We start from the raw sequence: 24,495 nt of genomic DNA, 5'->3' as shown, positions 1-24,495 counted from the left end.
AACGGAATTTTCATATCTGGAGTCAGTAATTTTTAAAAAGTTTATTGTGTGTGTGTGTGTGTGTGTGTGTGTGTGTGTGTGTGTGAGAGAGAGAGAGAGAGAGAGAGAGAGAGAGAGAGAGAGAGATGCATGTGTGAGTGCAGTTGCCTGAGGAGTCAAGAAGGGGACCTTGGTCCCCAGATTGTTCCCTGGGCAGCAGAGGAGAGGGTGCCTGAACTGGCCTTGGCCCATAACCATACTGATGAATATTTTGCCTATCACCATAGAACCTTCATCTGGCGATAGATGGAGATGGAGATGGAGACACACATTGGAACACAGGACTTAACTCCCTAGGTCCAAATGAGAAGCAGAAGGAGGGAGAACGTGAGCAAGGAAGTCAGGATCAGAGGGAACCTTCATCCGACGATGGATGGAGATTGAGATAGAGACCCACATTGAAGCACTGGACTGAGCCCTCAAGGTCCAAATGAGGAGCAGAAGGAGGGAGAACATGAACAAGGAAGTCAGGACCGCGAGGGGGCAATCACCCACTGATACAAGGGGACTGATCTAATGAGAACTCACCAAGGCCAGCTGGACTGGGACTGAATGAGCATGTGATCAAACAGGATTCTCTGAATGTGGCTGACATGGGGGCTGTCTGAGAAGCCATTGATAATGGCACTGGGACTGCTTTTCCTCTGCATGCACTGGCTTTTTGGAATCCTAGTCTGTTTGGATGCTCACCTTCCTAGGCCTGGAGGGAGGGGGGAGGAACTTGAACTTCCCACAGGGCAGGAAACCCTGACTGCTCTTAGGACTGAAGAGGGAGGAGGAGAGGGAGTGGGGGGAGTGGGAGGGTATTGGGAGGAGGGGAGAAAGTGGAAATTTTTTTAAATTATTAATAATAAAAAAATAAAACATATCACATAAAAAAAAGAAGGGGGCCTCGGATCCCCTGAAGCTGGAGTTCCAGGTGGGTGAGAGCTTTCTGACAAAGGCGAGACCTCCTCACCAAATCTGTGTCTTCTGTAAGAGCAACACATGCTTTTAACTGCTGGGCCGTCTTTCCAACCTCACAAAGATAATTCTTAGATGGGAGTTTATCTTCTCATTTCTCCCTGTTTTGAGAGTTGTGCTTTCTGAATAAGGGACTCTGAGGCTCGGGTGGGTCAGGTACTTGGGAAAGCACTGACCACGTAGCACTCACGGACGGTTGTAACTATTGCCAGAGGCAGAGAGCTGATGCAGACCATCCTGAGACTGCCAAGGGAGGCGTGTGAGGGCCATCTCTCCCAGGAGTGTGGTGAGATTTCATTTGTATTTTAATAAATAAAGCCTGCCTGGAGGTCAGTACAAAGCAACCACACTAGTCAGCCATACAGGCCTGGCAGTGGTGGCCACACCTTTAATCCCAGCAGCCACACTAGTCAACCATACAGGCCTGGCAGTGGTGGCCACACCTTTAATCCCAGCAGCCACGCTAGTCAGCCATACAGGCCTGGCAGTGGTGGCACACACCTTTAATCCCAGCAGCCACACTAGTTAGCCGTAGAGGCCAGGAGGTGGTGCTGCACACCTTTAATCCAAGCTATAAGACAGGCATTGCTCTCTTTCAGTCTGACGATTTAATGGAGGAAAAATCTCTCTAGTGGCTTTGCTTCTCTGATCTTCAGGTTGAACCCCAACCCCAGTATCTGTCTCTAGGTTTCTATTATTCGTGTTACATGGTAACTACAAGAAAACTGCAGAGAGAAGCAGGTTGGAATTCATCTTAATGATTTATTGCCAAGACATAAAATATATGACTTTCTCAGCATGCACTCAATATATTTTAATATTAGGGGTTTTGGTATTTGGGGGGCTTTTTGTTTGTATGTTTTTGATAGAGAGGGATTCACATAGGGTCTTACACAGCCCAAGGTTGAGCTTCCTGTGTGGTTGGGAATCACCTTGAACTCCAGATCTTCCTGCATGTCCCTCCCAAGTGCTGCAATTACAAATGTGTGTCACAGTGATCAAACTATTGAGATCTTTCTTTTATCTCTTTTCCCTTCCTTCCTTCATCCCTCTCTCCCTCCCTCTCTCCCTCCCTCCCTCCCTCCCTCTCTTCTTTCCTTCCTTCCTTCCTTCCTTCCTTCCTTCCTTCCTTCCTTCCTTCCTTCCTTCCTTCCTTCCTTTCTGTTCTTGCAAGCCAGCATATAATGCATAGGAACCGTGAACTCTGAACTCTAGAACACATAGTGAGCCTGTGTGAAACAGAAGCCCTTACGGTTACTTTTTCTTGCAGGTCCGGGGCTACCCAGAGCCGCAGGTGACATGGCACAGAAATGGGCAAACCATCACCCATGGGGGCCGCTTCCTGCTGGACTATGGAGTACGGGGGACTTTCAGTCTTGTAATTCACCCTGCCCGTGAGGAGGACAACGGAAAGTATACCTGTGAAGCCAGCAACGGCAGTGGTGCCCGCCAGGTGACAGTGGAGCTGACCGTGGAAGGTGAGTCCCAGGGGCAGCTCTGTGGTGGGAGCTGAGATGCCCGTTCCTGGGTCTGCCGCTGCCTTCTGCCCTCTCTCACAGATGGAAGGACTTCTAGGAGATGCTACACACATCTTGGGGCTTGGGACTCATGTCTAGGCTCACGTTCCAACCTTGCTATGACTTACATCACACCAAGACTAAAGACAGACTCTTAATGGTGACTTTCCAAAGGGACCCCTGACCTGGCACCAGGTCCCTGCTCAAAGCCCTCAACTTAGAACCCTTCTTAGCCCCCCGGCCCTGACTCCAACTCTCCTTTCTGTCAACTGCCTCACAGTTTTTCTTTAAGGTTGGTTTGTCACCCTCTAAGAACCCATTACACAGCTCTGAGACTCAGGGTCATTACCTTCTCTGTGACTATTTTTCCAGTATCTGGAACATTCCCTGCACAGGTCAATATCAACGGACAGAATCTATCATTAGCGTCACCACTGTAGAATAGTGCTCACTATAAAAATATATGTAACTTAACTGGGCGGCGGTGGTGGCACACATCTTTAATCCCACCACTCGAGAGGCAGAGTCAGGCAGATCTCTGTGAGTTCAAGGCCAGCCTGGCCTACAACAGCTAGTTCCAGGACATCTAGGACTGTTACACAGAGAAACCTTATCTCGAACAACAACAACAAATATATATATATGTAGGATATCCATATCCCTACGTCTATGGCCAAAATTTTGACTAACTTAAACGTATCTGGGGGAAGCATTTGACTATAAATAATACTGGGGTTTGTCACCACTGTCTTCCTGGAAGGCTGAAGCTGCTCTACAGGGTTGAACATTTCATGTCAGGCAATTGGCAGATACTCAAGGTCTGATGTCTGGAAGGACAAAGGGGTCTGCCAGCCCCTCAGATGTAAGACCTGCTTTTCTGGATCCTGTCTGGAAGCTGATAAACCACACAGCCAAACTTGCTTTTCCTGTCTTCAGAAGACTGTTCTCCCAACCTCATTTGCAGGAGACGCTGTGTGTGAGCAATTCAGATAAATTGTGAAGGGACCTTTGGAAGGTTCTAGAAGGGATGAGGTGCACCTGGGCCAGTGGCCACTCCTCGACCTCTCTGCCTTGTTTCCCCACGCAGTTTCAGGGCGCATGAGTTCCACAGAGTGGAGTATGCATATTTTGGATGCTTTCCTTAAATTCTCTAACTCGGTCATTTTAATGACCTTCAAGTGTCTGAGGCAGGGGCATTCCAGACAGGAAGTGGCTCCTGGTCAGAGTCTCAGGATAAGCGTGTCAAAAGCCATTTTGATGCTGTGCTGTCCCCTATACTAACTGATCACATAGTCTAAACTTGGAAATCGAGCGCCCCCCCCCCCCCCCCCGCGCCAACAAAACTTCTCTCCCTCCCTTTGCTGGCTTCCTGTTTGGGGCTGAGTGAGAAGCAGTGCTGAGCTATGAGTCAAAGTCCAAAGTCCCGATCCCAGCTTGTGCCAATCTAATGTGTGACTTGAAACCTCTGGACCTCGGCTTCTGCAGAAAACGGATGTGAATTCCAAGCATTGCAGCCTGGGTTAGCTTTTACTTTCTGTGATCCATATTGAGGAAGACTGGGGCATGTTGGGAATGCAGGGAAATTATATGAAACCAACATAATCAGTTGTGGTGGCGCACGCCTTTAATCTCAGCACTCTGGAGGCAGATACCAGTGGATCTCTGAGTTCAAAGCTAGACTGGTCTACATAAAGCTGAGACAATTTGTGAACCTTCTTGGTTTTTACCATTCAGGAAGTTGGATCTGATGGCTCACCCCAGTGGGAACAAATTTCAGGTCATGATAGGAGGAGAGAGGCAAGGAGGCGGGACAATCATAGTAGAGCAAGGCTAGGCTCACCGTCTGGACTCTATACCTTCTCTTTGGCTGGGTTTTAACAGGGTAGATTGACCCAGGCATATAAGATGTATCATGCTTTTAACTCTAAAGGGATAATGTTCTTATGGCTGCCGCCTCTCTCTGTGTGAAAAGATCTGGGGCATCCCACTTCCATATCAGAAGCCTGTTTGAGCTGATATGTTTAGGGTATCTTGAGTCCTATAGGCCTAGAAGAATTTACTTATTGCTTCCTGCTATGAAAAACTGTCAACCCTGCCAGGCTAGTGTCTACATTCACAAAGTGAGTCCAGAAGCCACCACCACCACCCCACCCTTCCCACCCCTCCCTGCCTCGGACCTCCCTTGCAACTCTGTGCTCTGCTTCCCACTTCTGTTCTTCCCTGGACAGAGCAGAGACCCTGAATTAAAAGTTTGACTGGCAGATGGAAACTTTTAACCCTCGGTGGTCGTTTAGGAGGCAGTGTTGCTCAGTGAGCAGAAAGCCAAATGCCTTGGTTGAGTTTGAGCTGTACTCATTTCTACCTATGAGCAAATGGACCTCTCTGAGCCATGTTTCTTTCCCTTTAAGGTGGAGAGCATCACACAGAGTGATGTATGGATCAGTGCAGACCCTCGCCATTAGGAAATGGTACCCAGTGATTATCCAAGCTGCTCCTAACATCTTTAGAATACTTACAGAGAAAAGTCTAAAAAAAAAGAAAGCTTCCTTGCCTGACTTCCAGTTTGGTGATTAGAGCCAAGGAGCATGAGAACAGATGGCTAGGACAGGATTGCACAGTTACCCAGGTGTCTAGGACAGGACTGCACAGTTACCCAGGTGCCTAGGACAGGACTGCACAGTTACTCAGGTGTCTAGGACAGGATTGCACAGTTACCCAGGTGTCTAGGACAGGATTGCACAGTTACCCAAGTGTCTAGGACAGGATTGCACAGTTACCCAGGTGTCTAGGGCAGGATTTCACAGTTACCCAGGTGTCTAGGACAGGATTGCACAGTTACCCAGGTGTCTAGGGCAGGATTGCACAGTTACCCAGGTGTCTAGGACAGGACTGCACAGTTACCCAGGTGTCTAGGGCAGGATTGCACAGTTACCCAGCTGTCTAGGACAGGACTGCACAGTTACCCAGGTGTCTAGGACAGGATTGCACAGTTACCCAGGTGTCTAGGGCAGGATTGCACAGTTACCCAGGTGTCTAGGACAGGACTGCACAGTTACCCAGGTGTCTAGGGCAGGATTGCACAGTTACCCAGGTGTCTAGGGCAGGATTGCACAGTTACCCAGGTGTCTAGGGCAGGATTGCACAGTTACCCAGGTGTCTAGGGCAGGATTGCACAGTTACCCAGGTGTCTAGGGCAGGATTGCACAGTTACCCAGGTGTCTAGGACAGGACCACACAGTTACCCAGGTGTCTTACCCAGGTGCCTCGCAGGGGAAGCAGCCATGAGCTGCTATGAGCTCCTATGAGCACCTCTAGGTCGTTGAGGTTGAGGGCAGAGCAAAGACGCTTATCCTGAGGGAGTTTCTCCCTAGTACAGGGGCCATAGGCCCTATTCTCCAATCTCTGTCCAACATGAGCGATGCATGTCACCTCAGGTTTGCTGGAGCCACATTTTTAAAATTAGGTGAAATTAATTTTAATAAAGTATTTTATTTAGCTCAGTATACCCAAAATACTATTATTTCAGAGTACAATTGGCATAGACGTGAGTGTCCTGTACATATGCTAAAGAGCAATTTAAAGTCTTTCACTCAGAAGGCCTTTGAAATTTGAGGACCCAGAGAGTCTCTTTGATAGCGAGTTGCCTCTCAGGCTGTGTGCTTAGGAGCCAAGTCTGGTTAAATTGCAGGCCCAGAAGAGATACAGACTCTTCAGTGTGACAGGATGGGTTAGTGCAAATGTACACACACAGGCCACTCTGGGGACTCTCGTCACAGACCCATGTTGATAGTTCGGCCACCACCAGGTGTCACCATTTTGCTGCCCACAGACCTCACTAGGAAGACTTCAACTTACATAGTCAGTCATAGTGGTGCATACCTGTTCAAAGCCAGCCTGTGGGACACTAAGGATGATGATGATGATGATGATGATGATGATGATGATGATGATGATGATTTCAAGGCTATCCTGGGCTACCTATCAAGATCCTATCTCAAAAACAAAAATCATCTGTGGTGCTTCAGGAAATATCAGCGGGCCTGGAGCAGTTTGCTCTCTGTCTTCTTCCAGTCTGGCCTCCTGGCCATCCGCTCCCTCTTCCCCTCATCCCTGACCCCTAGTGGTGCTGAGATGCTGCCCAGCTCTCTGCATATCGATGAAACTGCTGTCCTGTGGGTCACAGCTCCTGACCATGAGCGAGGAAGAGAGGGCCATTCTGAAGACCACCCAGAATGTCAGGCAGAAGGGGGAGTGGCCCCTTGTCATAGAAGTTCAGGGGGTGGCCCTGGTGAGCTTTGGCCCAGCTCCTGGGGCACCGCACTCTGGGGTGATTTTGAATGCATGGTGACTGCTCCACTTTTTGAGCTACTGTCCATTTCAAGGCACTGTTAGACCACTTTTCGCCTCACATTGGTTTGGGCTCATGACACTGGATATTTTACATGACAAAGTTTTAATAATCTTATATTGTTCCTGTAAAATGTCTGCTGTGTTTTCTCCCCGCCCCCCCAACCTTCCCTCCGTTCTGAAACGTCTATTTATATATTTCTCAATTATACCCTTTATAAACACGGTCTAATCTATCAGACTCCCCAGTGGAATTTCTTTTTTTAGGGGTATGTGCCCTATTTTTTTTTAAATCCAGGCAGAATCCTGAGATGCTCCTGAACTTGTGTCCTTCCCTCTCTCATCAAAGCTAACACTGTGGATGTGGTACAGTGAGGGCGTTACTTTCTGCCTCGATGATCTGTTTCCGAGGTGGTAGCTACATCTTGAGATCGTCTTGTCAGAAACTGCACTGGATACACAGAAGAATCCAGCAACCACGTGTTTGTTCTCACCCTCTTCTTGAAGATGGACTCCTAACTCTCCTTTGCCCTGGTTTCTTTTCCTGGTTCATTTCATCTTCCTTGGCCGTTCTTTCTTCTTCCCTCCAGAATACACCGTCTGTTCCACCCCTGTGGTGGCCCTACTTTGATCTTGCTGTAGCACTTCCATTTTTTTTTTAAGATGTATTTTATTTTAATTTTGAGTGCAATGCTCACAGAAGCCAGAGGAGCTCCCATATCAGTTCCCTAGAGCTGGAGTTAGAGATTGTGAGCCACCTGGTGTGGGTGCTGGGAAACTGCAAGAACAGAATGTGTGATCTTTGACCCTGAGGTATCGCCTCCATCCCAGTGCTTCCTTCATTCTCCCTGTCACTTGGCCCTCCACCTCTTTCCCCTTCTCTAACCTTGGCCTTCACCGGATTCAGTTTTTTCCCAGTTGTTATTAGTCCTATTTTATCACTGTATTTCGTTGAGAATTCAGACTTTGTACTGGGGCATAAGGAGCAAGAGAAGTCCCCTCAAGTCACCGACTTACTTAATAATGCGTGGTTGTATTCAACGGAGATTTTATTAGCTTGGCTTACAGAATGCCTTTCAGGTCGTCCAGCAGTGGCTATCTCTTGCTGAAAAGGAAAGGCCAAGAATCCAATAGTTGTTCAGTCCATGAGTTCAACAGTCTCAGCCTGGATTTCAAGGGCTGCTGATCTTCCATCTCTGATGGAATCCCCAAGAAGTCGGTTCTCATACCGGCAAAGAATACTGCAGCAACAGAACAGATGAACTTTCCTCGGAGAGTAGGGGCAAGCAGGCAAAAAACAGTTTCCTTCTTCCATGTGCTCTTATCTGGGCTGCTGCTAGAAGATACGCCCAGATTTAGGGTGTACTTCCTGTTTCTATTTCTATTTAAGGAAGGCCCTCGCAGGGAAGGATTCCCCAGCAGTTTAGTTTTGGTTGATCCAAGCTGCAGTCAAGTTGATAACCAAGATTAGTTATCATAATTTCTTTTTTCAAGTTTTTATTTATTTTTGGTAGACCATCATCTTTCAAGACCCCCACACCCCTATCCCAAAATGAGCTGCTGATTGCTGCAATGAATTACTCTAGGCATCTGCTTAAAATACCCTTCCCACAACCTTCCTCAGGACCCAGTAATACAACTTTTGGGTATATACCCAAAGGATGCTCAATTGTACCACAAGGACATGTGCTCAGCTATGTTCATAGCAGCATTGTTTGTCATAGCCAGAACCTGGAAACAACCTAAATGCCCCTCAACTGAAGAATAGATAAGGAAAATTTGGTACATTTATACAATGGAGTACCACACAGCAGAAAAAAAAAATAGTGACATCTTGAAATTTGCAAGCAAATGAATGGATATAGAAAACATAATATTGAGTGAGGTAACTCATACCCAGAAAGACAAATATCACATATGCTCACTCATAAGTGCTTTTTAAACATAAAGCAAAGAAAACCAGCCTATAAATCATAATCCCAGAGAACCTAGACAACAATGAGGACTCCAAGAGAGACATACATGGATTTAATCGACATGGGAAGTAGAAAAAGACAAGATCTCCTGAGTAAATTGGGAGCATTGGAGAGGGCTGAGGAGGAGGGGAGGAGAGAGGAAGAGAGAAGAGCAAAGAAAAAAATGTATAGCTCAATAAAATCAATAAAAAAATAACTAAGGAAAAAATTCACTTTTCATGTGCTGTCTTTGCCAGTGGATGGCCCCCAACTTGACACCTGTGCAGGGGTTAGTTATAAAATGGCTAAAACCACATCACACCAAAAGGGTAGTGCCTCAGATTGGGTAGACATCTTTGATGGCTTTCTGGTGGGGTGGTTCCATTATCTCTTAATGACTTGGGCGTACAAGAGAATGTCTGTCCCTGGGCTTGTGTTATTTGGAGTGTCACAGTAGGAAGCTCTAGAGATAGAGGATTCTAAGATGGGGTCTTGGCCTCCCGACAATGACTAAAGGAAATAAGTTAGTTTCTATCCGCTATGTCCCTACACTGTGGACAGAGTTAGGAAATCACTTGCTGGAACTGGAGAGACGGCTCAGTGGTTGAGAGCACCGGCTGCCCTTCCAGAGGACCAGCAATTGATTTCCAGGTTCACAACTGTCTACAACTCCAGTTCCGGGGGCGAGGGGTCAGACACCCTCTTCTGGCTCGCTAGGACACTGCACACACAGGCATGCATGCAGGCAAACACACCCATACACATAAAATATAGTAACTTAACATTTTTGTTTAAAGAAATCACTTGCAGGAGCTAGCAATGTAGCTAGTCCCCCTCCCAGTACAAAACTCCACGCAGCTCCTCCTCGAACTCCTTATCCCTCCGTAAACGGCCAGGAAACAGTTTTTCTCCTAAGAGGTGTGTATTTTATTCCAATCCCTTGAGGAAGAGTTGTTCAGTGTTCTCGTTTCCTGGAGCCTCAAACAGGACGCTGAAATATCTGACTCCATAGGTGAACTCTGGCCTCCATGGAGGCATGTGCCCACTACAGACAACCTGCGGGGTGTATGTTCCAGCAAGAGCAGGCCGCAACAAGGAAGACTGCAGAATGACAGTTGTGTAGGGAAAATTTCGGTTTATACCACAGCAAGAATCCCCGGCAGAGGTATTTAATTTTATAGTTAAGACCTTCATGGGACCATGAAGACTGTTGATACCAACAGGTTACAATCTGTATCTTCTGAGAAACTAGGGCAGCCAGGCAACCTCAGTCATTCCCAGATACTCCCTATCCTTACGTCACGTGTCACCAGGTCCTGCTATGTCACCTCCTACATAGTCTGTCGTTTTCATTCTCAGCACCACCATCTGGGTCCTGTTTGCCATCGTGGTCACATACCTAAAATTCCCAATGGCCTCCTTCTTTCTCTTGTCTTCAACTCCAGGGTCCACACCACTATTTAAAATATCTGTAAAATGCACACCGGATTTTATCATCCTCTCTCTCTAATCCTTCTGTGATTGACTGTCAGCAAGGCCTTCCCTGTGGATGTGGTTTGGCTCTCGTTGATGTCTCCAGCCCATAAACTTTCCAGTTCTCTCAAAATGCCCGGAGCTCTCATGAAGAGCTCTGACCAGGCTGCCTCCCTTGGGAGCCAGTGAGGTCCTCTCCCAAGCACTCGGGCTTCCAGAGAAAGGCCGAGTGTCAAAGAGAACTGAAGAGACCATCTTGCTGCAAAAATATCCACTGGGAACAATTCAGCACCCTCTAGTTTCACTCAGCCCTGCTCCCCTTTTCTTAATGATCAAGCGTGATCAGCCAGTGCATCAAATGCCACTTCTCCAGCACTAGAGACACTGGCTCCAAGTTGGAACAGCACCACACCCACTAGGGGAAAGGGTATGGCATTCACGAAGTTCCTTTCTCGTCCCAGTGGTAGGGAAGCTTGTGGGTGTTTAGTGGGAAAGTTCTAGAAATACAGTATGTGTTTCTTGGAAAGGACCTCCTTCTCTTCCTTACAACCTTGCTAGAACAATACCCCAGAAACATTTAAGCCAGGGGTTCTGTGGCCCTTAATAGCACCCAGGATTTCTTAAGTTGAGAAAACTAGCTAAATAATTTAAGAAATGACCAGTATGTAAAGAGAAGTCTCAAATTTATAGCCCAAAAATTATTGCAACATTTATTTTGTGCACATTTTTTTACTGAGTGAAATATAGCAATGTACACATGTGTATTCAAGCATTATACTGATATGTGCTTGCATGCATCACGTGTAAACCAGAGGAGACCCGAGGCTTGGCAGAACTGGAACCCAGTAGTGTCAAATCAAGGAGACAGGTGACATAGTTATGTCTCCTTAGATTTTCTGTCTTCTCGCCTGCCTTTAGAAGTTGGGGGTACTGCAGCGGACTTGTGCTTTGAAAGGGAACATGGTGCCATTAGTTTGAAGTCACAGCTGTATTATCTGTCACTTTCCCTTTCTTCATGTCCCTCTTTGAGGGTGTGCTGCAAGGCATGGCGGGAGTTTAAGGCATAGATAAGGCTTCTACAGTAACCTTTTACTACCTGATTCTGCGGCATAAAATAGAATTATTTCAACATCACGCTTCAGGTCTTTTTTTCCTCTTTTCTCTATATAGTCATCCTTAACTTACCTTGCTATGTTACCTCTTAAGCCTTTATTATTATTATTACTATTATTATTATTGCTGTTGTTGTTGTTTTCAGAACAGAGTTTCTTTGTCCTGAAACTCGCTCTGTAGACCAGGCTGGCCTTGAACTCACAGAGATCTGTCTACCTCTGCCTCCTGAGTGCTGGGATTAAAGACTTGCCTCATTGCTGCCTGACCCTTTTACGGCTATTTATGATAGGCGGCTCTTTTATTCTAAAACAGTTTTAGTCTCATATCCACCTCACTCCTCCTTTTCCTGTACTGCTTGATGGTATGAGTTTTGCCCATTCATTTTTAAAATCCAAGCATACTTTACAAGTTCTGCAAACATCTGATGACCTCATTATCCTCCAGCCTGTTCCTGCAGAACAATTACATACTGTGATACAGAGGATTATGGTCTACTTTCTGTGTCACCTTGCTTTAATTACGACTTTACATGAATTTCTGAAACCATATACATGACCAATTAGCCGTGAACTTCAATTCAGGGTGGCCCGGGCATGACTAAATGCATGTTATGAAAGTGGGATTTGTTCTAATAGAGTCGAGAAGCACTATTTTAAGCCTTCCCTAAGAAACACTCTGAAGATGGCTAAGTAGATTGGCTATTTCTGGTTCACCTGGAACAGGCGGGGTTTGTGCCTGTTGCCCTGGCATGATTATTAACCATGTCTCTTGCTTGGTGGACATCCTGTTTGAGTGACAGATGGTGTTGCCACACACTCGGGAGCTTTCCTCCTTCTTATCGTCTTGACCACACTCTTTGCTTTTGGATCAAGGTGTTCTGTATCCGTCCAGTCTTCTTACATCTTTTGATGAAAAGCACCAGGCTTGCTCTTAACCCCTCCTCTGTTGAACTTTTCGCTCCTAAGGCCTACCGGCATTCCTGTGATCTTGAAAATTCTGAGATGAGTGTTAAAATCCAGTGTCTTGGTTGCTCCCTCACAAACCGTTCCAGTCCTCACCAATGCTCTCTTTCTGGTGCTCTACCTTAATCTCCTTTCCGCTTGCTTTTCCATCATGGTCTTACTATTCTGCCAGCCTTTCACACTTTATAGAAATAAACTTCGCCTTAGCCGACTATTTACAATTGGACTCTCCCCCACCCCCATAGTTCTCTTAGTCCAAATTCTCTGTGTTGTGCTGTAAGCTCTCTGGTACTGATATGAGCTTTCCTCAGATCCACTTTTGGGTGACCCATGGATGCATTGCGTTTGAATCACACTGTAAATTGCCCTTGCTCTGATGGAGAGGCACCTGTAAACATTTGCTATTCTATGGGAAAATGTCAGATTTTTTTCTTTTTTTTTTTTAAAGGAATTACAGCCTTCGGATTAGGATGTTTAGCTCCTAAGAATTTTTTTAAAAAAAGTTCTCAATCAATTTTGTTTATTGTAGTATAAAAACATGCAATATTTACGCTTTTTACAGTTTTACCAAAGTGTGCCCTGAGGTAATCATCAGTACACTCCCATCTTGCACACTGTGCCCTGAGGCGCTCCTATGTCATCAGCACACCCCAGCTTGCACACTGTGCACTAACGTGCTCCTGCGTCATTGGCACACCCCCAGCTTGCACAGCTACTACCACTACCTAGTTCTCGAACTTTATCATTATCACAAACGGAAATCCATACCCACTAATTTCTCTCCTCCTTATGGCCATGATCTCTGCCAACCACTTTCTTTTCCCTGTGGATTTGCCTGTTCAGAACGTTTCTTAGAAATGAAGCTGTAAAATATGGGTCCTTTGTGATGAGCTTCCTTACTTCACATTTTTCAAGGCTCATTCATACTGTACTGTGTCAGTACTTCATACCTTTTTATGCTTGAGTAATGTTTCATTGCACGAATAAACTACGTTTTGTTTATCCATATACAGGTCAAATGGGTAGCACTGATAAGATCAGTAGCGCTGATAAGTGCGGTAAATGGTGTGTGGTGTGAATCTCAGCAGCCTGGCAGGTGGATGCTGTTGTATGGAGCATGTACAAGATGCTCTGACACCCTGTTTGGATGCCAGAGTTCATTTTCTCTTTCTCTTTTTCTGGGGAGGGAGTGACTACACTGTGTTTCTCTTTTGTAACTATATATATATATATATATATATATATATATCAATTTTAAAAATAGAGCTATTATTACTGAAAGCAGAATATAGCTAAAATTATTGAGCACCCCGCCACCCCCAAACAACTGCTGTCAATAATGTTTATCTGCTTGTAGTTCTTCCATCAGCATGGAAGGGGCCCAGCATCTTAACCGTGCATGTCAGTCGAGTCTTTCAAATCTCGTCTCTGCTTTGATCAGCTTAAAGTTTCTTTTACCCTTGACTGGAGGATGTGATGACAGACTCTGCTCACTCTGTGGTCATACTGAGTGAAAATGCATCCACAGTGATCACTGATGCATGGTGTCACAACTTGAACACGATGCAAGTGTCTGTGGTTGATCCCTTCTCACTGATGTGCTGCTGAAATCTCAAGACGGAACTCTCTGGGGAAATGGTCACTGCGACCTTTAGCCTTTACCCTTGGGTTCATTCCCTGGGGCCACCATGTAAATGAAATAGGTGAGAGAGTATGAAGAAATCCGCCATTTTCCAATAACCGCCCTATATGTTCCCCATTGCAGACACTTGCTCCTATGAGAAAGACCGAACCTTCCATGTGGGCCTGGGGGAGGCTTTTATACTTGTTCATAGCTTGTGGTGGAAAGAGACTAACTTCCAGCGTGATGGCTATCTCAAAACTGTGCAGTTCCTCCTCCTCCTCCTAACTCAAAAACAACACTATTGTGCAATCGTTACTGCATGCTTATTTCCTGGCCACATTATATATTACGTCCCCAGCTGCAGCAGCTGGCTAAAGGCATCCCACCTTGTCTCTCTTGGTTTCCCACCTGGTATGTCAGCAGCTCACCTTGGCTCAGTGGCACTGGCTATATTAACTTCTCCCCTAGAACTGGTGGTGCCCAGGATAATTGTGCCTTCCAAGAACCAGCAGAGCTGTGTGGGGCAGTAGTGCTGATTAAGGGGAGGTGTGGCTCCATGGTGTCTCAGCCCTCCTCCGTTTCTGTTTGCTGCTATTTGCTCAGCCCTCTGTGGAAGAGCGGAGTCTTCATCAAATTCATAAGGATAGATATGGTAAGAGATGTCCCCGGGCATCTCCTTCTCTCACTTGAACTGGGCTATGTTCTGGAATGGTTCTGGGTCTCTGCAGGTAACTCTAACAGTAGAGAGTCCATAGCAATACCTCACAGCTCAGCAATTTGGAAGACCTGATGAATTCCTGAACTATTCTGGGGTCTGACTTTACACATGTGGCTTCTGTGATTTCATTTTTCTTACCCACTGAAAACATATCAGAAGAGGGCTAGGGAAATGGCACAGCAGGTAAGAGCAATGACTGTCCTTACAGAGGACCCAGGTTCAGTTCCCAGGACCTACGTGGTGGCTCACAACCATCTGTAACACCAGTTTCACCCTCATATGGCTTCCACAAGCACCAGGCATGTGCCTAATGTGAACATGTATGCACACAGCAAGCTCTCATACGTACAAAATAACAACAAATAAATTTTTAAAAATTCAAAAGATGGAAGAATAGTGTATAACCAGATTTATTTAGTTATCACAAGGGGTCCATGTTTCAGTGTTTGTGAAGGGCTAGCCTGATGTCCTCAGTGAGTCAGCACGTGCTCCTCACGGTTCACTGCTACCATCCTTGTCCCAGCTTCTCCTGTTGTTGAATCTGCACGACTCCTCGCCAACACTGGATGCAGCCTGGCCCTGACTCCTTGGCCTTCTCTCTGTTTGTTACTTGCAGGGAATTTTATGAAGAAGCCTGGTCAGCCTGTTGTTCCCAAAACCTCAGGGTAAGTTCTGAAATGTTCAAGCCGGAGTAAGGGTTGGGTTGGTTTTTCCTGCTGACTTGGCAGGCAGAGGTCTAGTGCAGAAGTCTTGTGTATCTTAGTGGGACATTGAGTATCATTTCCCCAGCATCTTCTGACCCAGCAGCCTCTGTGGGTAGTGCCTTTGGCCCGCTGCTGAATAATAAGGAAGTGGAAGAGTATGTCTATGGCCTTCAGAGGATTCTAACAATCGAGATAGTAATGGATACGAAATTCAGATGAGTAAACTCAGAAGAAGCATTAATAATGACGGCCATCACAGACAAGTCCCAGGTCTCAGTGGCTCACCCAAACTTATTGCTCAACAAAGGGACGTTCAGTGCAGATGTTCTTGGACAAACTAGAGCTCTCACATTGTCCTCGAGGAGCTTCCTCTGCTGTGCAGCTCCATCTCCTGCATCTTCTGCACCTAGACAGAATGCTGGGCCCACGCAGAGGAACCTCAGTAGAACTCAGGTTTGAGGGAGACTAGTAAATGCCACATGGTTGCATTTCCATGTGGTGGAGGTGACATATTCTAGTGCCACCGATTATCCAGAGGAGACAAGAGGACACATTTGAGGCACAGAGTTGGGCAAATAACCCCTGAGAGATTTCTGGCCATAATTTTAACAACTTAGGAAGGAGGGAAAGAATCAAATTGCTACCCTAAGTCTGGATTTTCGGATGATTTCTTTCTGGGAACAGATTTTCATCCGCAGTAGGGGAGACCCGTCCTAGCATCTGGGGCGAGTGCCCACCAAAGTTTGCCACGAAGTTGGGCCGAGCTGTGGTCAAAGAAGGGCAGATGGGGCGATTCTCCTGCAAGGTCACTGGCCGGCCTCCACCACAGGTCACCTGGCTCAAGGTAACGTTTTGTCTGCCCAGACTCCGACCCTGGCCAAGAAGTCAGAGATCTTAAAACCCTGGGACTAGTGGGAATCTGGCTTTCTGGTTGGTTCTTTTCGTTTCGGTCCCAGGCATCTCCCCAATGCTCTCAGTAGGTGTGATAGGGACACTTCTGTTCCATTGCTCCCCCTGTTACTTGGTCCTCTTATCCTCCCACTCACCAAACAGCGTAAAGCCGTGGTATAAAGACAGACCAGGCATCTCAAGAGAGAGAATTTGAATTGAGGTGGTAGTTTTCAGGCAACAGTTCCATGGTTCATGATGCTAGACAAGTCCCCTAGCTCTTGGAACCCAGTCTCCTTATTTTTGATGTAGGAATAACGCCTCGACGAGCTAGTGGCACTAGCTAGCTTCCATGTGGAAGTGCCTTACCAACGGCTCAGAACTGGGCCAAGTGAACGAGAGGCAGAGGAGCTAGCAGTGCCAGGTGCTGAGAAAGCTGGGGACGGAGCAGGACATTAGGGGATGTCAGGAGGGGTCAAGGCCAGAGAGAGAATAGACTTTTTTTCAGAGAAGAAAATCTTGAGTGGAATGAGTGACAGAACTCCTTTTACCTACATCTTGATCCTTCCGAACTTGTCCTCAGAAAGGGCGGCAAAGATAAACTGAAGTGGACCGTATAGAAAGCCTTTCATACCCCCTCCTTCAGAGAAGCGCAGGTCTTTCGAGGCTGTTTCCACACAGTGGCTCCAAGCCCGAGTGCTCAAGTAGGTGCTGGCTTCATCATCTTTTCTGTTGCTGTGTTAAATACCATGACCAAAAGCAAGGTGAAGATTTTCTTTGAATTCGGCTACCACGTCACTGAAAGAAGTCAGAGCAGGAACCTGGAGACAGGAGCCGAGGCATAGAACGCTGATAACTGCCTTGCTCTTTCTAGCTTGTTTAGTTCCATGTTTCATACACACCAGGACCACCTACCCCGGGACAGCCTGACCCATGCATGGTGGGTGGGGCCCTTCCACACCAATCATCAATCAAGCCCTGGTGTCCATCCCGTAGGACTGGTGGGAGGCAAGATAACTGGGTCATAAAGAGAGCAGGCTCCTGTAACCAAGCTCCCCTCTTGCTACTTATAGGGAAATGTCCCATTGCAGCCAAGTGCCCGCCTATCTATGTCAGAGAAGAATGGTATGCAGATCCTGGAAATCCATGAGGTCACTCAGGATGACCTGGGCACATACACGTGCATGGCGGTGAATGGGTCAGGGAAAGCCTCCATGTCAGCCGAGCTCTCCATCCCAGGTACTGGGCGGGTGGCTGATGCAGAGGGACCCTCCTAGAGGAAGCTCTTCCTCATCTCTCTTGTAGATATTTGTGTGACACACTTGGATAACTGTGCATCTTTAGAAGAAAAGGGATGGGCTAGCAGCACAGACCAGGCCCCGAGGAATATGCTCCGAGCTGTCTATCTCCTTCATCTGTGTCCCTAACTAGGCCCTGTCCCATGTCTTCTGTCCTTTTCCTATCTCAGGTAGCCTTTTCCTGTCTCTGACCCTTGGGGAAGGAGGTGCTGCCTATGCTCTGCCGTTGTGCCTGCCTGAGCTCTGGCCTGTCCATGTGTCCCTCAAATCAGATGTGTGTAAACTGGCGACGTGACCGCTCCACGGCATGGTGGAGGAGGTTTTGGTTATGGCGGTCAGGCGCTGAAAAGAAATACCACACTAGCTCAGAATCGAGAAATCGATAGTCATTTATTAAGGGGTAAACTCGCAAATCAGAATCTTCCACTTGACTGGTGGAATCACGCAATCCAGAAGAGCAGCCAGCAGGAACGGAGCGAGCAAGGGGAACGAGCAATAAGGGGTCCATGCACCTTTGGCTGTCCCATAAATAGTATAAGAGGCCACGCCCTAGTAGGCGGGTAAATGCAAGCTGTAATACTTCCTCCAGCAGGTTTTCATTGTAGATATGAGGGAGAATATGGCCCGAGGCATCTGGAAGAGTCTAGAGTGGAGAGAGAAAGTAGTAAACTGAGCATGAGCAGCCGACAAAACCAGGCCATGAATGAGATGGGGAAAGTGAGAGAGGAAGATAGTCTAGAAGGAGCAAAGGAGACCGAGAGAGAGGACCAAGAGGGTACATGGTCAAAACGGCAGGGTTGTATAGGAAAGAGAAGCTGGGGGAAGGGAAGCGCATGAGCTCCAGAGATTTAGGGGAGAGGCAGGGTGTGTATGTGGGGGAGCTGAGAGGTCCTGAGTGAGCCTGGGGGCCAGTATGCACTTTGGTGTGCTAATAGGCACCTAGGCCATTTATCCTGAGTTTCTTAGACCTGACAAGATGCTCCCTCAACGCAACTTTTTCTATCCAGGATCCTCCTCGCCAGACTGGACTTGTCAGCAATAGCTCCCCTGCCTCGCTTTCATCCTCCGCACCTGCCAGTTCTTCTGTGTCAGCCTCTCCGAATAGCCCGCTTACAGTTCTCTTGCCTTTCCCAAGTCCAGCCTGGGGAAACCTGAGCGTGTGCATGGGGAGGAGTCTGGCAAACCCCAGTGCTCACAGATCTCACTGGTCACTGAAATCAGAAGGGGAAGTGACCTCGTCACCTTCCTCCTCCTCTCTTCCCCTTTTCTGCCTATGAGTTTTCCCTTTTGTATCTCCCTCCTTTCCTGAGAAACTATGCCTTCTTGCTCTGTCTATCAATCTATCTGTCTATCTATGTATCTATCTATGTATCTATGTATCTATCTATCTATCTATCTATCATCTACTTAACATCCCTTTATTTTGATTTAAATGTTTTGGCAGTTCACAGAAACTTGTGTATATAAACATATTTAACTGAAACATGTTTCACAGAACCACCCTGACACATTCTGTGTATCACATACACTAGTATTTCTGTTCCACCAGATACAGTTAAAACAAGAAACCCCAGTTCTGATGCAAGGATGTAACTTGGCCACTCCCTATGAGTCGGGACCTGTGGCAGGCCTCTGCAGCAAGGTTGAGCCACCCATCCTTGATTTTCCATACCTTTACATTTCAAAACTACTCCCTCTTAATATACTTGATGACAAAAGTGTACACTGCTGGGATTTGTTTGAAAGTATCCAAAAACAAAGAAACAGAATAAGACAAAAGGAGACTGACAGGACTGGTAGGATGCTCTTTCCTTACCATGCTGGTGACTTTCAGGGCTTGTAATGTCCACCTTTCTACTGGGATATGTTTTGGAATTTTCCGTGATAAAATTTAAAAAGCACCAGATAGGCTTGGTAAGAAAAGAATGTATTTATACTTCCTGGAAGAATAAAATGTCACTTCCTTTTTATGTTTCTAAAGCATCTATCTGCCCAAAGTGGACTTTGTTGGGTTGGGTGTGATTTTGAAGGCTGAAGGTAACTGTGAAAGCCCCGGTCTGGCACCTTCATTAGTAGGTGTGTTCCGTGACTTGCCTTGTTGACTATGCTTCCCTCTGTTTGGAGAGGGGGAGGGAGTCAGTGCCCTCAGACCCAGCTGCTGTTGGAAAAGCCGGGAAATATTTCTAGTGCGAGAAAGATTTCTCAGCCCACTGCAAGCCCCACGCAGGGGAGCTCTTCAGTAAATGGAAACAATGTTACCTTATCATTGTCTCTGCTTGGCGTCGAAAGTAATCCACTGTCTTTCTGCCCTCTTCCAGGTTTGGACAGTGCAACAAGGTACGTCTTTTCTTCATAATTGTTACTTTTTTTTCCATCTTAAAATACTCCACACAGCAATAGCAGTGGAAATGCTCGGAATTTTCAAGGCATTGTGTAGAAAGCAAGGATTGGCTTGGGGTCGCTTTATCTGGCGTGCTTTGCTTGGCCCTCCTGTGGTATTTGTTGTCAGTGTGGAAATTCTCAGAGCACTCGGTGCCTCGGTATCCCCTTGGTGTCTTCCAAAGCAAGCCCCACTTAGGGTAACTTCCTTGTTATCACAGATCATAATGCACTTGGTCCTCTGGGGCACAGTCGTGGTTGCTTTCTTCCCTTGTGGATGTGAGGCACAGAGATGTCAGGACATGGGAGAACAGACCACCCACTGTAGAGAAGGGCTTTCACTGCCTCACATGTGAAATGACAGCTCTCTGTGAAGAATGACAGAGGGAGACCAATTTCACTCCTGGGTTGAGAAGACCCTTTCTGAAACATCCACATTTGAACTCAGACCCGGGAAGTGTAGCAGAAGCAGGTGATGAAAGCTTGGGAGGACACATTCTAAGGAAAGCCCCCTGTGGGGCCCCAGTAACCCTCTCCTGGCTGTCGCATGGTGGTTTGGCCGTCAGTGGCTTGTGTAGCAAGAGGCAGCTGGGACTCGGTGCCACTGTGATGCTCAGCTTTATCCTTAATAGAGTGGGAAGCTGAAACCTCCTTGAGCTTCAAGTGATATAATGCAATTTATGTCTTTAAATGGCTGACTGCAGTGGCTACTTAGGATTGGATCAGAAAGGGGCTTTGTGAGCAAGGGAAGATGATCGGTTTGAGCTCCAGAGCCCCAGGGAAGAGAGATGTATCGATGCACAGGCTATGGGGGGAAGCAAAGGACAGGGAGGGTCTTGCATGGCCCCTAAGCTCTGAAGTGGGATGTGGAACAAGCTGTAATACTTTGCTTTAGCCTTCATCTGTGGGCTTTGTGATACTTGGCATATGTGCCATGGTGACATTTACAAGTAACCCACTGACCACCGTGTCCTTTTCTCTCTCTCCTCCTGGCCCTCATCACCGTACAGGTCATTTTTGAGAGGAACCAAGGCCCCCAGTCCAGACACCAGGAAGGAGGTGACTAATGGGATCTCCAAGGACCTAGATACTGTGGCCGAAAGTAAGAACTGCTCAAGCCCCCAGAGGAGTGTCTCCTCAGCCTGGGCCACAAACAGCCACCTGAAGTCCCCGCAGGAGCCCAAGCTGAAGCTGTGTGAGGAGGCTCCCAGAAAGGCCCTGCAGTCCTCAGTCTTACAGAAGACGTCCAGCACCATCACCCTGCAGGCTGCCAAAGTCCAGCCAGAAGCCAGAGTGCCGGGCCTTGGGGCCTTCTCTCCTTCTGAGGAACAGAGGAAAAGTCTGGCTGCCCCTCAGCAAGCCATGCTCCCTACCCGACACTGTGGCCTGGGAGGCCCAACTGGGAACAAGTCTGTCACCAGGAACATCCCCATAGAGAGCCAAAGGGAGTCATCATTCCCCAGATTTGAGAGTCAGCCCCAAAGCCGAGAAGTCACCGAAGATCAGACAGTCAAGTTCGTCTGTGAGGGTGAGTAGTGATGCTTGGGTGCTGGGTCCCAAAATGTAGCCCCTGGACGGCCACTCCTTTCCGTCAGCACATCAGTGTGCGCCTCTGTGTCTGTGCATCGCCTTAAAATAGGTCCCTTGGGAAGCTACTTTTCCGGGTCTTCTCTTGGGAAGTGCCCAGTCTCTAAAACCCTAGAGTGGCCCATTACTCCTTACGGAATAGAGCATTGGTCCTATGCTTTAACTCACCCATCCCCACAAACACACTGCAAGCCCCTACTTCTTTGTCCTTCTTTTCCTGTCCCTGTCTCCCCTGGAGAGCTGACTCATCACCCCTGCTATCCCCCACCTCAAGACCCTGTCTCTCACTGGACATTTACTCAGCGAGGAGTGCAGGATCCCAGGAAAAGAGGCAGACTTGGAAGTAGGAAATCAGTTCCTGCGCAGCCTGAGTTCTTCCTCCTGTCAGTCTCTCCCCACCCCACCCTAGAAGCATGCAGTGCTCCCTGAGGGCGCATGTTCCAAGCACGGCCCTGTAGTTTCAGGGATACCCAAGCCTGAAGTGGCCTGGTTCCTGGAAGGCATCCCTGTGAGGAGACGAGAAGGCATCGTTGAGATTTATGAAGATGGTGTGTCCCATTACCTCTGCCTGCGGAGAGCCCGGATGAGGGACAGTGGGAGATACAGCTGTACAGCGTCCAATAGCCTTGGCCATGTGTCCTGCAGCTGGACCCTCCTGGTGGACCGTGAGTACAGAGGTGGATTCTTGGTGTGGTGACTTTCATAGGTCATTCCGTGCCTCAGGCAGTTCAGGTCCTACAGCTCCACACCCTAGTTGGCAACTGTCATTCTTACCTACAGGCCAAGGGAAAAGTCACCGCTCCCACCCCCTGATTCTTAATCAGATGTTTATCGCAGAGCCACCTCAGCACAGGCATTCCCTGCTATATTCTTTTAGGTTCCTCGGCTGTCCCAGTAGTGCCCTGACTCAGCGCTAACCACAGAGATGGAGCACTCACTAAATACGCAGGCTTAAAGAACCACCAGACCATGGGTCCACGCCTTTATGCTTGTTTAACGTCTGTTTATAGAAGCAATCTGTGTTCATCGTGCAGGATTTAAACCATATATAATCTTCTGGCTCCAAAATAAATATTTTAAAGCCTTTTAAACAAAATCAGCTTTGTGCTTGTCTGAATCCTCCTTTCTATTCTAATTCACTCATGTCACGCAAACCTCCTCTATCTTGTTTAATACTTTTTTTGTTTTTTTTATTATTAGTAATTTATAAAAATTTCCACTTCCTCCCCTCCTCTCAATACCCTCACACTCCCCCCACTCCCTCTCCTCCTCCCTCTCCAGTCCTAAGAGCAGTCAGGGTTTCCTGCCCTGTGGGTAGTTCAAGTTCCTCCCCCTCCTTCCAGGTCTAGGAAGGTGAGCATCCAAACAGACTAGGATCCCAAAAAGCCAGTGCATGCAGACGAAACAAGACCCAGTGCCATTATCAATGGCTTCTCAGACAGCCCCCATGTCAGCCACATTCAGAGAATCCTGTTTGATCACATGCTCGTTCAGTCCCAGTCCAGCTGGCCTTGGTGAGCTCTCATTAGATCAGTCCCCTTGTATCAGTGGGTGATTGCCCCCCTCGCGGTCCTGGCTTCCTTGTTCATGTTCTCCCTCCTTCTGCTCCTCATTTGGACCTTGGGGGCTCAGTCCAGCGCTCCAATGTGGGTCTCTGTCTCTATCTCTGTCCATCGTCAAATGAAGGTTCCCTCTGATCCTGACTTCCTTGCTCACGTTCTCCCTCCTTCTGCTTCTCATTTGGACCTAGGGAGTTAAATCCTGTGTTCCAATGTGGGTCTCTGTCTCTATCCCCATCCATAGCCAGATGAAGGTTCTATGGTGATATGCAAAATATTCATCAGTATGGTTATGGGCTAAGGCCAGTTCAGGCACCCACTCCTCTGCTGCCCAGGGAACAATCTGGGGACCTCTGCTTGGACCTGGGAACCCCTCTAGAATCAAGTCTCTTGCAAACCCTAAAATGGCTCCCTTAGTTGAGATATATACTTCCCTGCTCCCATATCCATCCTTCCTCCCTCCCCCGCATCCCATTCCCTCAAGCTATCCCCCATCCTCCCCTTCTCCCTTCTCTCTAATCATCTCCCCTTACTTACACACCCCACCCCCCGTGCACCCAAGTTTGCCTGGCAATCTTGTCTACTTCCAATACCCAGGAGGATAACTATATGATTTTCTTCAGGTTCACCTTCTTATTTAGCTTCTCTAGGATCACGAATTATAGGCTCAAAGACCTTTAACTATGGTTAGAATCCACTTATGAATGAGTCCATACTACATTCCTCTTTTTGGGTCTGGGTTACCTCACTCAGTAAAGTGTTTTCTATTTCCATCCATTTGCATGCAAAATTCAAGATGTCATTGTTTTTTACCGCTGAGTAAAACTTTAATGTGTATATGTTCCACACCTTTTTTAACCATTCTTCTATTGAGGGGCACCTAGGTTGTTTCCAGGTTCTGGTTATTGCAAATAGTGCTGCTATGAACATAGTTGAACAAATGCTTTTGTAGTATGATAGGGCATCTCTTGGGTATATTCCCAAGAGTGGAATTGCTGGGTCCTGAGGGAGGTTGACTCCCAGTTTCCTGAGAAACCGCCACACTGATTTCCACAGTGGCTGCACAAGTTTGCATTCCCACCAACAATGGATGAGTGTTCCCCTCACTCCACATCCTCTCCAGCATAGGTTATCATTGATGTTTTTGAGTTTAGCTACTCTGACAGGTGTAAGATGATATCTCAAAGTTGTTTTGATTTGCATTTCCCTGATCACTAAGGAGGTTGAGCATGACCTTAAGTGTCTTTTGGCCATTCGAAGTTCTTCTGTTGAGAATTCTATGTTCAGTTCAGTACCCCATTTTTTAATTGGGTTAATTAGAGTTTTAGTGTCTAGTTTCTTGAGTTCTTTGTATATTTTGGAGATCAGA

The 24,495-nt window shown here is 47.2% G+C and overlaps 1 protein-coding gene across 2 annotated transcripts in view; it reads left to right on the top strand.

The window, feature by feature from the left end:
- Mylk (myosin light chain kinase) overlaps positions 1–24,495 on the top strand; it is a 201,552-nt gene that overhangs the window by 51,964 nt on the left and 125,093 nt on the right. For both annotated transcript variants that reach the window (XM_087901132.1, XM_087901131.1), the window contains exons 3-9: positions 2,273–2,480; positions 15,328–15,376; positions 16,100–16,259; positions 17,377–17,542; positions 19,920–19,938; positions 20,991–21,508; positions 22,026–22,232. In XM_087901132.1, the coding sequence (XP_087757258.1) occupies positions 2,273–2,480; positions 15,328–15,376; positions 16,100–16,259; positions 17,377–17,542; positions 19,920–19,938; positions 20,991–21,508; positions 22,026–22,232 (1,327 nt within the window). The remainder of the gene's footprint in view (positions 1–2,272; positions 2,481–15,327; positions 15,377–16,099; positions 16,260–17,376; positions 17,543–19,919; positions 19,939–20,990; positions 21,509–22,025; positions 22,233–24,495) is intronic.

The sequence above is a fragment of the Myodes glareolus genome, chromosome 2 (assembly GCF_982192425.1).
Source record: "Myodes glareolus chromosome 2, mMyoGla1.1, whole genome shotgun sequence".
Lineage (NCBI taxonomy): Eukaryota > Metazoa > Chordata > Mammalia > Rodentia > Cricetidae > Myodes > Myodes glareolus.
The sequence above is the reverse complement of the archived record's forward strand: the minus strand, read 5'-3'. Positions and strand labels throughout refer to the sequence as shown.